General features: G+C 35.3%; 1 protein-coding gene and 1 long non-coding RNA gene across 4 annotated transcripts; one reads left to right on the plus strand and one right to left on the minus strand.

The window, feature by feature from the left end:
* On the minus strand, positions 5032–11237 carry LOC107622893. Of its 3 annotated transcripts, none has more exons than XM_016324961.2 (4): positions 10857–11237; positions 9279–10501; positions 8264–9187; positions 5032–5434 (listed from the first exon to the last, which is right to left on the minus strand). In XM_016324961.2, exons 2-4 carry the CDS (start codon positions 10362–10364, stop codon positions 5357–5359), a joined length of 2088 nt encoding a protein of 695 aa, XP_016180447.1. In that variant the 5' UTR covers positions 10365–10501; positions 10857–11237; the 3' UTR covers positions 5032–5356. The 3 variants fall into 3 exon arrangements, with proteins under 3 accessions (XP_016180447.1, XP_016180448.1, XP_016180450.1); XM_016324962.2 differs by lacking the exon at positions 10857–11237 and adding an exon at positions 10730–10856; XM_016324964.2 differs by lacking the exon at positions 5032–5434 and adding an exon at positions 7754–8169 and having other exon boundaries at positions 10857–11234.
* Positions 5753–8777, plus strand: LOC110268548. The gene is made up of 3 exons (XR_002356701.1): positions 5753–5980; positions 6021–6121; positions 8668–8777. It is a non-coding gene; the product is annotated as an uncharacterized LOC110268548 (long non-coding RNA).

A 13661-nucleotide genomic window follows, 5' to 3' on the forward strand; every position in this document is an offset into this window, starting at 1 on the left:
ATAAGGGCCCCTCCCCCAAACTTCTCGAAGGAACCCCACGACAGCCTCCTTGACCTCATCTAGGTCATCTAAACCATACTTCTCCATAGGAGAAGCCTCCAGCCAGTATAAAGGAAAGCGGGGAACAGAATTTTCATCCAGAAAAAAGGGGTGGTGACCCTCTACAGCTAGAACTTTAAAAAAGAAAATTTTGAAGTCATGAAAGGACTCGTCAAAAAGGTTGAAAACTCTCCGACCTTGAATAGCTCGGAAAGACACCCACTGTTGTTTATTGTTTTGCCCACTAAAGGGCTTAGTCATATGAAAAAGATAAAAGAAAATCCTCAGAGAAGTCGGAAAATCTAAGGCCTGACTGATAAGTTGGTAAACTTTCAAAAAACCCCAAGAGTTGGGGTGAAGTTGAGTAGAAACGACACGGAAGTGACGCAAAACAGAAACCTCAAAAGCAGAAAAGGGCAAAAACACTCCGAGTCGAGTGAAAAGACTCTCATACATAAAAAAGAAATGGGGTTCTCATCAGAAGCCCTCCCAAAGCAAACCCGGTTTTCCGGACCCGGGACAATCAATTCATATTTTGGCTCATCCTCATCAAGAGCACAGATCCTATGATGCGTGTGAATATCAGTGATGTAGTTGGTATCTACCAAAGGTTCTTTCCCAAGAACCGTGACATCCACCCACTGAGCAAGGGACTCTAGAGAAGACATTCTCTCCCTATACAAAAAATAGCAAAACCTACAAAAGGAAAAAGGAAAAAGGATCAAAAACAGGGTCTTTAAGGGGCTTGAGACCAAATCCTCAAACAAAACAGAGTTGCTAAGCCTATAGTCAACTCTCCTCTCAAAATAAAAACATGCAAACGAAAGCATTTTTGTAAAAAAGAGTGCAGAGAAAAGAACTAACCTTTGCTTGAAAAGGGGATGGGGCAGTGGCGGCTCAGAGAGAGGAGAAGGCTCAGAGGAAACCTCGCGAACAAAGTTTTTCTTTTGAATGAGGAAGGCAAATGCGAAGGTTTTCAAAAACGAAATAAAGAAAGAGAGGGAAAGTATTTATAAATACGTTAGGGGCATAATGGTAAAAACGGAGGCCGTCATTAAAGAGGTGCACCGTTACCAATGTAACTGATCCCCGCGTATGAATACGCAAATTCCTAACCGACGCGACGTTTGATTAGACACGACTGTTGGAAAACCTTGAAACACGTCGGTTCCAAAAAATCACGTCGGTTTCTCAGCAGGTCGGTTAAAAGCCCGAGTCAAAATACCCAAGCCCAACTCTTGAAAAAGATTGTACTCGAGTAGGGGCACTGTTCATACCCTGGCCCAATGCTAAAGGCCCAGATCCAAACGAGAGACCCAATCCAAAGGATTGACCCACACTTTGCACCGACTTCCCTTAAGAGGTCGGTTCTGACCACGACTTGCTTATGAGAAATCGGAGACAAGGATTAGCTGGTAGATAATACTCATTTAAATAAGTAACTGCCCCTAAAATCTCTCAACCCACTTCCAAAAGTCATATCCCAACTCCCCTAAGATAAATGGACAGTTATCCCCCTTTAAACGTGGAACTACTTCAACGGTGGTTATTGGCTCACCACTATAAATACACTGTCACTCCTCAGGTATCACTAAGTCCCAATACTCTTTAGACCTGCTTACACCCTTGCTAACTTAGGCATCGGAGTGTCTTTGCAGGTACCACCCCCCATTCTCTCACACTCACAAGTCGGACGGAGGCCCCAAAGATGCGGACCCGCTCGGAGGCTTCCTTCTTCAGACGACTGGGCCAACCCAACGAGTCCAGCCCATTAATCTCCAGTTACCCATCGTAACAGTAATAATACTGTTAACAGTTACCTTTTTTTATTATTATTATTATCAGTGAGATTATTATTATTATTGTTAGCCATTATTATTATTATTATTATTATTATTATTATTATTTGATAATAAATAAATAATGCTGTTTAGTAAATAAATTTTGGTTTTTTTTAATAATTATTTGTTAAGATGATAATAATAATTATCATTTTTCTTTTTACAGGCTACAGGAATTTGTTACTCAAAAAACTCGATTCGCCCAATACGTTTAATGAGGTAGCAGCAGCAGTACTGAAATTTATTGGGTTTCAACACGTTTTGCGAGTAGACGAAATGAGAGGTCTGCACTACTAATGAGAGGTCCTTCAGTCTCAACTAACTCTATTTTTTTGACATAGTTATCTGCCAAAAAAGCACACCACTAAGGACTTTATGCAAGAAAGAGTAAGAAGAGAAGTGAAGATGAAGATGAATGAAACTGGACTTCGTATTTATAGGCAAAGTTGTGGATTTAAATATTATTTTGTGTACAAAACGCAATCTGCGTTTTGGGGCTTCCAAGAAAAAGTTTCTGACACTAACAAAACGCAACCTGCGTTTAGCCTAAAACAAAATAAAAAAAATGGAAATGCCAAAACATAACCTACGTTTAATATATTTTAAAATTAAAAAAAAAATAAACAAATACAAAACACAACTTGCGTTTTATACCTGAGCCATAGCAGTGTAATTTTTTTTCCCCTCCATTTCATGGTGTTACATGTTAACACTTTCCATAATTTAAAAAAAAAAACAGCCATTTAATGTTGGCCCAACGCTTTGGTGTATTTTTGATTTTTTTCTAACAGAAATATTTGATAACAAAAAATAATAAGAATTTGTTTTATTTAATTTTCATTAATTTTTAACAATAATTAATGAATATTAAATAAGATAAAACAGAATAAAATCGGTTCATTAATTTTGAATTAAACCAAGTTATACTTCTTTATAATATGATAACGGCAAACAATACCTCAATAAAAAAGTACACAAGTAATAAGGAAAAAGGTGTAGTGATTTTAATTCTTTTTTCATATTGTTCTGAAAGGTTTAGATCTAAGAACAAAAAGCATAATCAACCAGGAAATTATTTTGTCCTGTTCCTTTTGTAGGTACTCAGTTAACTAACAGCTTAACATAATAATAAGAAGAACACCCCAAATCCATGATAATCTGCAACTCATTGTAATTCAGAATTCGATCTGATTTACATACATAATTGAACATAATCTTTGGAAGTCCCAAAAAAACAGTAAGAAAACTATAATGCTTAAAAGAATCTTTGTATAATTAAGAGGAAACACTCCACAAAAAACTTGAATAGCATCATGAAAGGCATAACTATACTAGCCAATACACACTTGTCTAAGGCAGATCAACAAATCTTGAATCCAATTGAAAGTTCCAAAAGTCCAAAAGAAGCTTTCTTTTTATTGATCATTGATCTCCAACTAGGGTGTGCATGGCCCGGCCCGGCTCGAAGATCCGGTCCGGTCCCGAGCACTTTAGGAGCTAATTTGGTGTGATTTCATTAGGTCTAGGACCGGGTATGGGTCTCAAAAATAGACCCGGTCATTATTTCGGATCGGGTCCGGGCCATAGTTCGAGTCACCCGAAATCGGCCCGGTGGCCCGGTCATCATACATAATTAATATTTTGTGTTATTAGTGATGGATGATGGCTATTATTATGTGAAATTTAAGTGTTATAAACCTTAATATTTTGTGTTATTAGTCATTATATATAAGACTATAAGTTAATATTTTATGTTTAAAATGCATAAGACTTTAGACTAATACATAATCTTGTGTTATTTGTATTGAATTAAATATTTGGTGTTATTAGGTAATATTAGTATTGATTATGGTTATGCTTTAATTTTAGAGAAGAGTTTGTTCTTATTATATTTTTCTAAGTGAATTTTACCATGTCAAATAATGATTGGAGTCTTGAAAATTTGGATATTTTTACATGCTAACTTACAAGAAGGTATCAAGGTAATATAATGTTAACGGCCCGATTTTCACCTGGTTTTTACCCGGTATAATCGTGGCCCGAAAATGTATAGGTTTCATTGGGTCTAGGGTCGGGTTCGAGTCTAACAAATAGGTCCGGTATATATTTCGGGTCAGATCTGGGTCGCATCAAACCCGATTTCACCCGACCCATGCACACCCCTATCTCCAACAATGACTATTTGTCTCTCTATACAATACAATATCAAAAGAGCTTGGAGCATAACATGATAGAAAAAGTCATGAGTTCCATCTCTAAGGTTTTCAATGCTGAGATTTATTATGTGTGATTAGTGATAAATTTTAATTTTAATTTTTATCACTATCGGAGTTGAAGTTGACTAACAAACATAAAAGTAAAAAGAATTATTAAACCACTCTTCCACCTTAACCCATGACAATAATAAAAAAATTTCACAACCCATAAATTCAATATACAAAAATTCAATTATAATTTTAGTCTTTATTATTATTTTATCTTTATCTTATATTTATCTCATCTTTATTATTTTTAACATATAAAAAATTAATTTATAACTAAAATAAAATAAAAACTACTTATGTTATTAAAAAATTTAAAAATATATTTTGTTATAAAACCATTTAATAGTCAAAACATTCTGGACCGTTGAATCCTGTTCCTAATGTCATTCAAACAAGAGTTCACAAGTTGTCGAGACCCTAGCAACCTTGGATATCTTTTTTAAAATTTCAAGCCTATCTTCTTTTCTTGAGGAACTCGAGCAACATATGGTCATCTTCTTTAACACACTTGCATTCTGCAGAATATATATTGCAAATTGAATATCAACATCAGCACCATGAAAATTCTTTATAGTGCAGGCTCTTAGGTGCGATGAAAGGCATCCAGGAACGGTTTGTGTGTCACGCTGATTTAGTCGATCCAATACACTTGCCGATTTCTTCTCCTTTCTGATGACAAGAATTTGAAGCAAGGGACAGGAGTTGAGCAGTCCAACTAGCAACCCCCATTTACATTCATACACGGAGAGCTTCATATGAATTAGATTACGGAAAGTGATGGCACGAGGACTGAATTCTAGCCCAGAAAAAGAAGAATTATTGATTTGCAAGTCCTCAATATTTGGGCATCCTGAGAGAATCATATCAAGATATTCATCTTTTACAAATACAACCCAAATCAAATACAAAGTTTTAAGAGCCGGTAAGTGTACTGTTAAAACACGGTCAACTTTTAAGGATGTCAGCTTGAGAACAACAAGGCTTGCACATGTGAGAATTCCAATCGGCAAACTTATTATCTGAGAATGAAGCTCAATCATCTTAACTTCACGCTGAATGGCGGTGTTGAGCCACAATTCTACATCACATTGACGACATGAAGGATACTCAGATTTGAGGCGGAAATTGAGAATGGGTTGCGTTACATCTCGCGATAGCATAACTGCGTAGGCGATGCGAACAAACAGTTCTTCCTTATCCTGGAAGAGTTCGTCATCGAGGTCCACTGTGGGAACTGAGTGCCACAGATCCCTCCACCTGCTCGAGAGAATGCTTGTTGCTGCAACCATTCTAGATTCCAGAAAAGAAAGGATGTGAACAAGGATATCATTCGGTAATGCACTAATTCTATCAACTCCCGACATGGCTAGTGCCATTGTTGGGTTCAGTGAGAACCCAATATATAGATTGTGCTTTAGCGAACCCTATTGCTTCTCAAGCAGGTAAAAGATGAAATTTTGATGATTGGTGATTGGTTGAAATTGTAAATTATAAAGGTAAAACTAAATATATATAGAGCATTGTTTTATGAAAGATAAAAACAAATAAAGATGAGATAAAGATAAGATAAGATAATAATAAAGACTAAAATTATAATTGAATTTGTGAGTCTTAAAACTTCTTAAGGTAAAAGAGTAGTTTAATAAGAACAAATTATATTATCCGAAAATATCGTACATGATCATGATGCAAATTTAAAGTTTTCACTATTGTTTCCCACTTTATAATATTGCTGGATGCTGTATTTGAATCTTGCCTTTGGCAATGGTGGAGGAAGAGGAGATTCAGCTAACACAATTTGCTGGTTGTTCATCATTGAATCATCAGTAGAATTTGGTAGCGCAAGTTGCGAGGACACTTCTTGATCTGTTTTCAGTGCTTCATCTTTATCTTCTTTGGCCTTATGAAGTAACATACTAGACAAAGTAGAAGAATTAGCATCACTAGAACTATCCAATGAGTCCTTCTCTTCTATAGGTTTGTGACAGAGTATGGCAAGAATCTAATCTATGTCTGGCAGAAGAATGTGTATGGTACGGCTGTGAGTTTTCTAATAATGCCTTGTGCATATCTTTTACATGAGTCCCACTCCCATGCTAAGATTCTCTATCATCCTATCCAAAAAATGAAGGGGAAAAAGTACTATCTTATAGTCAAACGTTTGGTGTGATCGATTATTCAACTTTAACAATTTAAGAATTAAAATGAAAATTTAAAAACCTGGTAATATATTATTATAAGAATGAATATGTGACACCTAAAAGGGAGGGGAAATATTAAAGAATTGTGACCACTGAACTGAGCAACAGAGTCTACAGAAGTAGATGACCACTTGAGTTATGAGGGTCGCAATCCATGACCTTATCAATTAATGTGACTAGCTACATTATAAGATGTCGTTATTGTCCCCACAACTGTCCTGTTTTATATCTCAACATCCAGCACCGTCAAGTCACTGTTACCATCCCCGGTATTGTTAAACAATTCCAACTTACATTGTTTCATATCATCACTTCAATTCTTCTCGCCACCCTATTTAATGCTGGCCCAACGCTTTGGTGTATTTTCTCTAACAGAAATATTTGATAACAAAAAAATAGCCAAAAACAATCAGAATTTATTTTATTTAGTCTTTATTAATTTTAGCAACAATTAATAAATCTTAAATAAGACAAAACGGTAGGAATGAGTACGGATCGGTTTGGTTCGAGTTTATGATAAAATTAGAACCGAACCGATCAAAATATAATTGGTTTGGTTTGGTTTGAATTTGCATTTTTTTGTACATATACCTGAACCAAACCAAACCGATTAAGAACGGATTAGTTCGGTTCGGATAATTGGGTACCAATGACTTTGAAATTCATAAAAAAAACTGGATTTTTATCTTAAAAATTCAACAAGTACAATAAACATGTAACATCAATAGAAATAATCCAAACATGTTAAACACCAAATACATTAAAAACTAAACTCATTAAAATCCAAACATATTAGTAATGAATAATCATTGTCTAATGGAAAAGTTATATATATTTTTTTATTTAATTAATATATGATCGGGTTTGCGGGTTAGTTCGGGTTTCACACCCCCAAAATTGATGCCCGAACCAATCACTAACAAAAACTATCGGTTTGGTTCGGGTTAGACCCGATTACCCGTTAGTTTCAGAATCAATTTAATTGGTTCAGTTCGGGTTCGGACGGATAATTTAATTTGTTTCAGAACCAATTTAATTGGTTACCAAACGTACATTAATTTTGAATTAAACCAAGTTATACTTCTTTATAATATGATAACGGCAAACAATACCTCTATAAAAAAGTACACAAGTAATAAGGAAAAAGGTGTAGTGATTTTGATTCTTTTTTCATATTGTTTTGAAAGGTTTAGCTTAGAGATACAAGAACAAAAAGCATAATCTACATTCTAATTTAATGCTACTAATTAAATTTACTCTTTTAGCCCTATTAATTCACATTGTTTACACATTGTTCAAAAATCTTATTTGTTACCTATACTTTTCCATAAGGAAATTATTTTGTCCTGTTCCTTTTGTAGGTACTCAGTTAACTAACAGCTTAACATAATAATAAGAACACCCCAAATCCATGATAATCTGCAACTCATTGTAATTCAGAATTTGATCTGATTTACATACATAATTGAACATAATCTTTGGAAGTCCCAAAAAAACAGTGAGAAAACTATAATGCTTAAAAGAATCTTTGTATAATTAAGAGGAAACACTCCACAAAAAACTTGAATAGCATCATGAAAGGCATAACTATACTAGCCAATACACACTTGTCTAAGGCAGATCAACAAATCTTGAATCCAATTGAAAGTTCCAAAAGTCCAAAAGAAGCTTTCTTTTTATTGATCATTGATCTCCAACAATGACTATTTGTCTCTCTATACAATACAATATCAAAAGAGCTTGGAGCATAACATGATAGAAAAAGTCACATGAGTTCCATCTCTAAGGTTTTCAATGCTGAGATTTATTATGTGTGATTAGTTCCTGCACAGAAAGATAAATTTTAATTTTCATCTTTATCACTACAGGAGTTGAAGTAGACTAACAAAGATAAAGGCAAAAGAACAAATTAGATTACCTGAGAATATCGTACATGATCATGATGCAAATTTGAAGTTTTCACTATTGTTTCCCACTTTATAATATTGCTGGATGCTGTATTTGAATCTTGCCTTTTAGGATTGGACTGATTCGAATGCAGGAACGAATTCTTTGCAGAAACTAAAGGCAGGGCCTTCCAGAGCCAGGATTCAGAAGGTGACTTTGGCAATGGTGGAGGAAGAGGAGATTCAGCTAACACAATTTGCTGGTTGTTCATCATTGAATCATCAGTAGAATTTCGTAGCACAAGTTGCGAGGACACTTGTTGATCTGTTCTCAATGCTTCATCTTTATCTTCTTTGGCCTTATGAAGTAACATACTAGACAAAGTAGAAGAATTGGCATCACTAGAACTATCCAATGAGTCCTTCTCTTCTATAGCTTGTACATGATTTGTGTCTTGATGAGAAGTTTCTTTCCCTCTTCTTTTGTCCAACTCGGCAATCAGAGTATCTATCCTTAGATTTTTATCTACAGAGCTCAAATTTGAAGATGACAATTTGACTGTACTTGCAGTATCTATGTACAATGTTTTTTCAGTTGTCAGGTTCCCTGAATATGAACTTCTTTTGGGTGCTACCATGGATGGTATCTCCCTAAACTTTCCAAGCTCTGTGCTATGGAATTTCATCTTGCCAGGCTGGTTATTCTCGGCTTCTCTCGGATCGCTTGGCAGCCTTGCTCCACGAAATGGAGACTGAGGTTTACTCCTACAGGGAGATACACCAGCTGCAGCTGCTCTTGAACGGCGAAAGGGAGAGAGCCTACCCGGCAGCAACTCGCCGGAGTAATAAGTAAACCTGTTTGAATCACTAGTCCATTTCTTCCTGCTTTCTTGCAGGTCAGGTGATGCACCTCCTGAGCTTGATTTGTTCTTGTGATTGTGAATTGCATCCCATGCCTGCAGGGAGGAAAATTCAGATTGTGAGTAAACAAGTTTAAGAGTGGTGATTTAAAGAAAATATGTTAGACATTAGTGTCATTGTTCTTACTTTCTTTACAGCTGGAATTGGGCTAAAAGATCTAATTTGAGAAATTTTACTAGGCTTCACAACCTCATTTGATGAAGGCAATGAAACCTGGCTCTTGATCTTCACATCAGGCATAGGATTCAACAAGCACAAGGAATTTCTAACATGTAAGCGCGGTAACAATCCGCAGCCTTTTGCTGAGATATTAGCAGAGTTGTCATAATCATCACCTTCATTTTCACTTTCTTCTTCCTCCTCTTGACACTGAGCAGAATATGGTATGATATCAGTGATCTGTTTACTAGGCAATGGCTTCTTTTCATCGCGAATCAATTTGGTAACATCTCTTAGTGGTTGTTCTACCAGCACACCCGATTGCTGCTTCTTTGAAGAGTACTGAGGAGGCTGCAGAGTCATAGCCTTCGCGGCCGGCAAGAACCGGCTCATCATGAAGTCTCTAGTTTGCTGATCAGTAGAGACGGTTCCCAACTTCTTTGCATCCAAAGTATCCAAACCACTCACACCACTCTCACTGCAGTTCATGGAGAATGATTGTGTTTGTGACAGTGTTTCAAGTGCATCAGAAAAAGCATCATCATCATCATCATTATCCTTGTTCACCTTTTTCTCCTCCACATTAGACCTTCTAATCTCAACAATGCTCTCAGCTTTCTTTTCTCTACCACCATCCATTTTATTTCTAACCACACTGACATTGAAGGAGTTTGATTTATTTGTAGCCCTGATCTTATTTGCAAGTTTAGAATCCTTTTCTGATGGCTGTTTGAAAGAAGCATTTGTGGATTTTCCAGGGGGAAGCCTTGGACTTGGAGTGTTTGATGCTTCCTTAGAAGGTTGATGCTCAGATCCAGCACTATTGCCATTGCCATTAGCACTGTTACCCTTGCGCCTTCCGGGGATATGCTCCCAATTGAAAGGCACAGCAACAGGTTCTGTTAGCTGATCCATGTCTGAATTGTTGTAGTTTGGTGGAAGGGTGTGACGCTTCTCTAATATCCTCTTCCTTACTTCATACAAAGATGATGTTGCAGCAGTGCGTCTCACAGACATGAGAGGGGCATTGATATTCAATTTCCTTTCAGCCATCTTCTCAATTGTTCAAACTTCTATGCAGCCCCTCTCAGTAATAAATTCAAAGTTCAAAACAGTCTCATACCTTAACTTATTTGCAGCTCTGAGGCCTAAAACTCTGCTAAGAGAATCCTAGTTTCCACTCTTGAAACCTGAAAATGAAAAAGGATAGAAGAACCGATCATTCATAATTCAAACAATAACAAGAAAGAATAGAATCTCTGATTCAATTCAGCATATCTTGAACTAAGTTCAGAGAAGCAACAGAGAAATGAAAGCACTAGTGAGCATAATTTAGGCCATTAAGCAGAGAAAAAGAGAATTTACACAGCATTATAATAGTACTCTATTGGAGTTAGAGAGTTGGAAAGGATAAAAACCTTTCAAGTTGTAAAACTCTCTTTAAGCCAAGGAGTCAAAACATAATGAATGAATTGAATAGTAGTGGTACAAAAGCTTATAAGAGAAACGAATGGTAATGAAGAGAAGAAGATCAAAATATCAAACCTGTAAATAAGGGTGCATAGAAATTGCAATAGAGTTATGGTTGCAGAGCAAAAGAAACAAAAGAGGAAAGTGGTTTCAGTAGTCACAGGTGGAGTAACCTTTTGTGAAGAGAGTCATGAAAGGACTAAATTAAAGGTGGCAATGAAAAGAAGAGAGAAAAAGTAAAAGGCAGAGGAATATCCAAACAAACAAAGGACATGAACTCATGAAGGAGTTAGTTAGTGGAGTTGGAGGAGATAATAATGAAAGGGGTGGCAAGTGACAGAGAGTGTTTGTAGTATGTAGTGGTTGGTTGGTAAATGATGCCGTGCAGTGAGGGGGGCAGTGACTAATTGAGTAAAATCAAAGAAAAGCCACTACAAGTCATAGCTGATTGAGACACCACCCCATACTCACTCAATTTGCAGTGTATATAACTTGTGAGTTTGATCTCCATGGATTGAAGCATGTATTATTTAATGTATTTTAGATGGTATACTGTATTATTTATGTATGCAATTATTACATATTTGCATTATTGGATACTAGTAGTAGTATAGGAAAGTTATCAGGTATACTGGAGAAAATACTAGTGTTCCAGTTATTTTATCCGTTAATCTTAATCAATATGTATTATATTATATATATTTTTTATAATTCAGATGAATAGTTAAAACAACTGGAATACCGGTATTCCCATTACACCTGATAACCTTCCAGTAGTATATGATATGTTAATGCCAATTTGAGAAGCAATGAATAGTCACGGATGAATGGATGAAGAATGGTTAGTGGGAAAGCAAAGGGAGAGGGACGGGGAGAGTGGAAGTAACTGGTGTTTTAAATGTTCATCGCATGAAAAAGTTTAAATATTATTTAATAGTTATTTGTTTATATTTTTAAATATAGAAAGTATAGGGAGTCAATGACCTAAGCGTAATGAAGGTTTAGAAAGTATTAGAAATATGATTATTAGTGTTACATTGTCCTGTCACGTTACACTTTTGAGATGAGTGGTTTCAGGATATGGTATTAGAGTTCCAGATTCGGAAGGTTAAGAGTTTGAACCTTGGTGTCCAAAATTAGCTTTTTATAACATGAGATGTTTATTATCCCTAGTATCCAAAATTAGCGTACACATTATACACTTAAGCTATTAGTTCCCTAGCACTACTCAATTATTAATTAATTAACTAAATCTCACTTGAAAAATCTAACTCCATAACCTAATCTCCTTTCTTGATGTACTCTCTTGCTTTTTCACTCTGAAACGAGCCAAAACAGCACCTCCTGAATTTAATCCTTTCTAGTTTCTATCATCAAAAAAGGTTAGTACAGTATGAATTAAATTAATTTTCATACTTTGTAACGTGATTTACTCTTGAATATAATAGAGGCCAATGTTTAAATTTTAAAATATGTAGGCGAAAACAAAATCCTCATTCATAGTATTTGTTCAAGGCAAGACAAAGCTCCCTATTATCCACTGGTATATAAAGTATTTGTCGATATAATTAAAATCTACACATTATTTCATTAATTAAGCCCCTTAGATTGCGGGTAATTATCCCCGTTGATTGGTGTGGGAACATGATTAGATCTCTTTGATTCTTTTTGTCTGCCATTCCATTCTTCATCACTCTTCTTTGGTGCCTCACTAGTCACTACCACTTTTCCTAATAATAATAGGGGGACTGTAACATATTTCATGTGCATTGCCGCATGACAAACAAAATTTGAAATTGTAGAACGCAGCGATTGTGGAATCTTGGCACACCTAATTACGCCTTAACTCTTGTAATTGTATGCCCTACTTCTTCTACTTTATTTTATAATTAAAATTCTATAATTGATAGTAGTATATCATACGTCGTTATAGAGTTATAGCGCATAGATTGAGGAAATCTAGCTCATTTTTTTCAAAACTCTAAAGCATGTTGATTTTCCACCATTATTAAATGCATGGAGTGCTAAATTATTGAATCTTAATTAGCTCTGACCCTACCGAATATTTTCATTTTGATAAGTAGTGGTAACGAATAGGAAGAGAATAATATCTATTTCAATATTTTATATGAAAGTCCTTTTAGTAATAAATAAATAAAGAAAATGTGACATTCTCTACTAAACCTAGAGTAAACTAGGTATATTGTTTATAGTACTTGTTCAATATTTATTACAAAAGGAATAAAAAAAGGGATAAATGGAGGGGGAAACTACATATTTTGCATTTTCTACATGATGGTTAAGGTTTAGTCATGGGGTGTGTGTGTGTCGCAATCGATGACATGGATTTGGGGGCATTGTAACATCGAGAGAATTGAGAATTCACGAAGGTTGTTGTCACGGTATGAAACAAAGAAAGAAATTGGGATTAGGTATGAGTGATATATAAAATTGGGATCATTTACCTAATGAATTCCATTTTTCAGGACCAGAGAAATCAACGACCAGCACAACTTGAATAATCAAAGTAAACCTATGAAAAAGATGTGACAATTACATATATGCTAAAAGTGTATATAATGCATTTATCGTAAAATTATATACAATAGAAGATAATTAGCATTACTAATGTTTTGGTTTTGGATAACTATAAAAAACTAATGTTGATGCAAATGGATTTTGTGCCGCTGCTTGTATAAAGTGTAATTCAAATTCTTGATATTTAAATTTTTGACACTTGTTTAAATCCACCACCTCAAGTTAGTGTTTTGTCTAGGATTTCAATTTGTATTTTTTGGACACGGCCAATGATACATGAACTCATAATCCAACAATTAAAGATTAATCCGTTTATATCTATGCATCTACCCAAGCCTGCTT

This window comes from Arachis ipaensis, chromosome B10, assembly GCF_000816755.2.
Source record: "Arachis ipaensis cultivar K30076 chromosome B10, Araip1.1, whole genome shotgun sequence".
NCBI lineage: Eukaryota > Viridiplantae > Streptophyta > Magnoliopsida > Fabales > Fabaceae > Arachis > Arachis ipaensis.

Coding starts and splice junctions, on each gene's coding strand:
- LOC107622893 (XM_016324961.2), bottom strand. CDS start 10,364: ATGGCTGAAAGGAAATTGAATATCAATGCCCCTCTCATGTCTGTGAGA. Junction 9,188..9,278: donor CAATTCCAGCTGTAAAGAAA/GTAAGAACAATG, acceptor TCCTCCCTGCAG/GCATGGGATGCAATTCACAA. Junction 5,435..8,263: donor ATCATGTACGATATTCTCAG/GTAATCTAATTT, acceptor TCTGGAATCTAG/AATGGTTGCAGCAACAAGCA.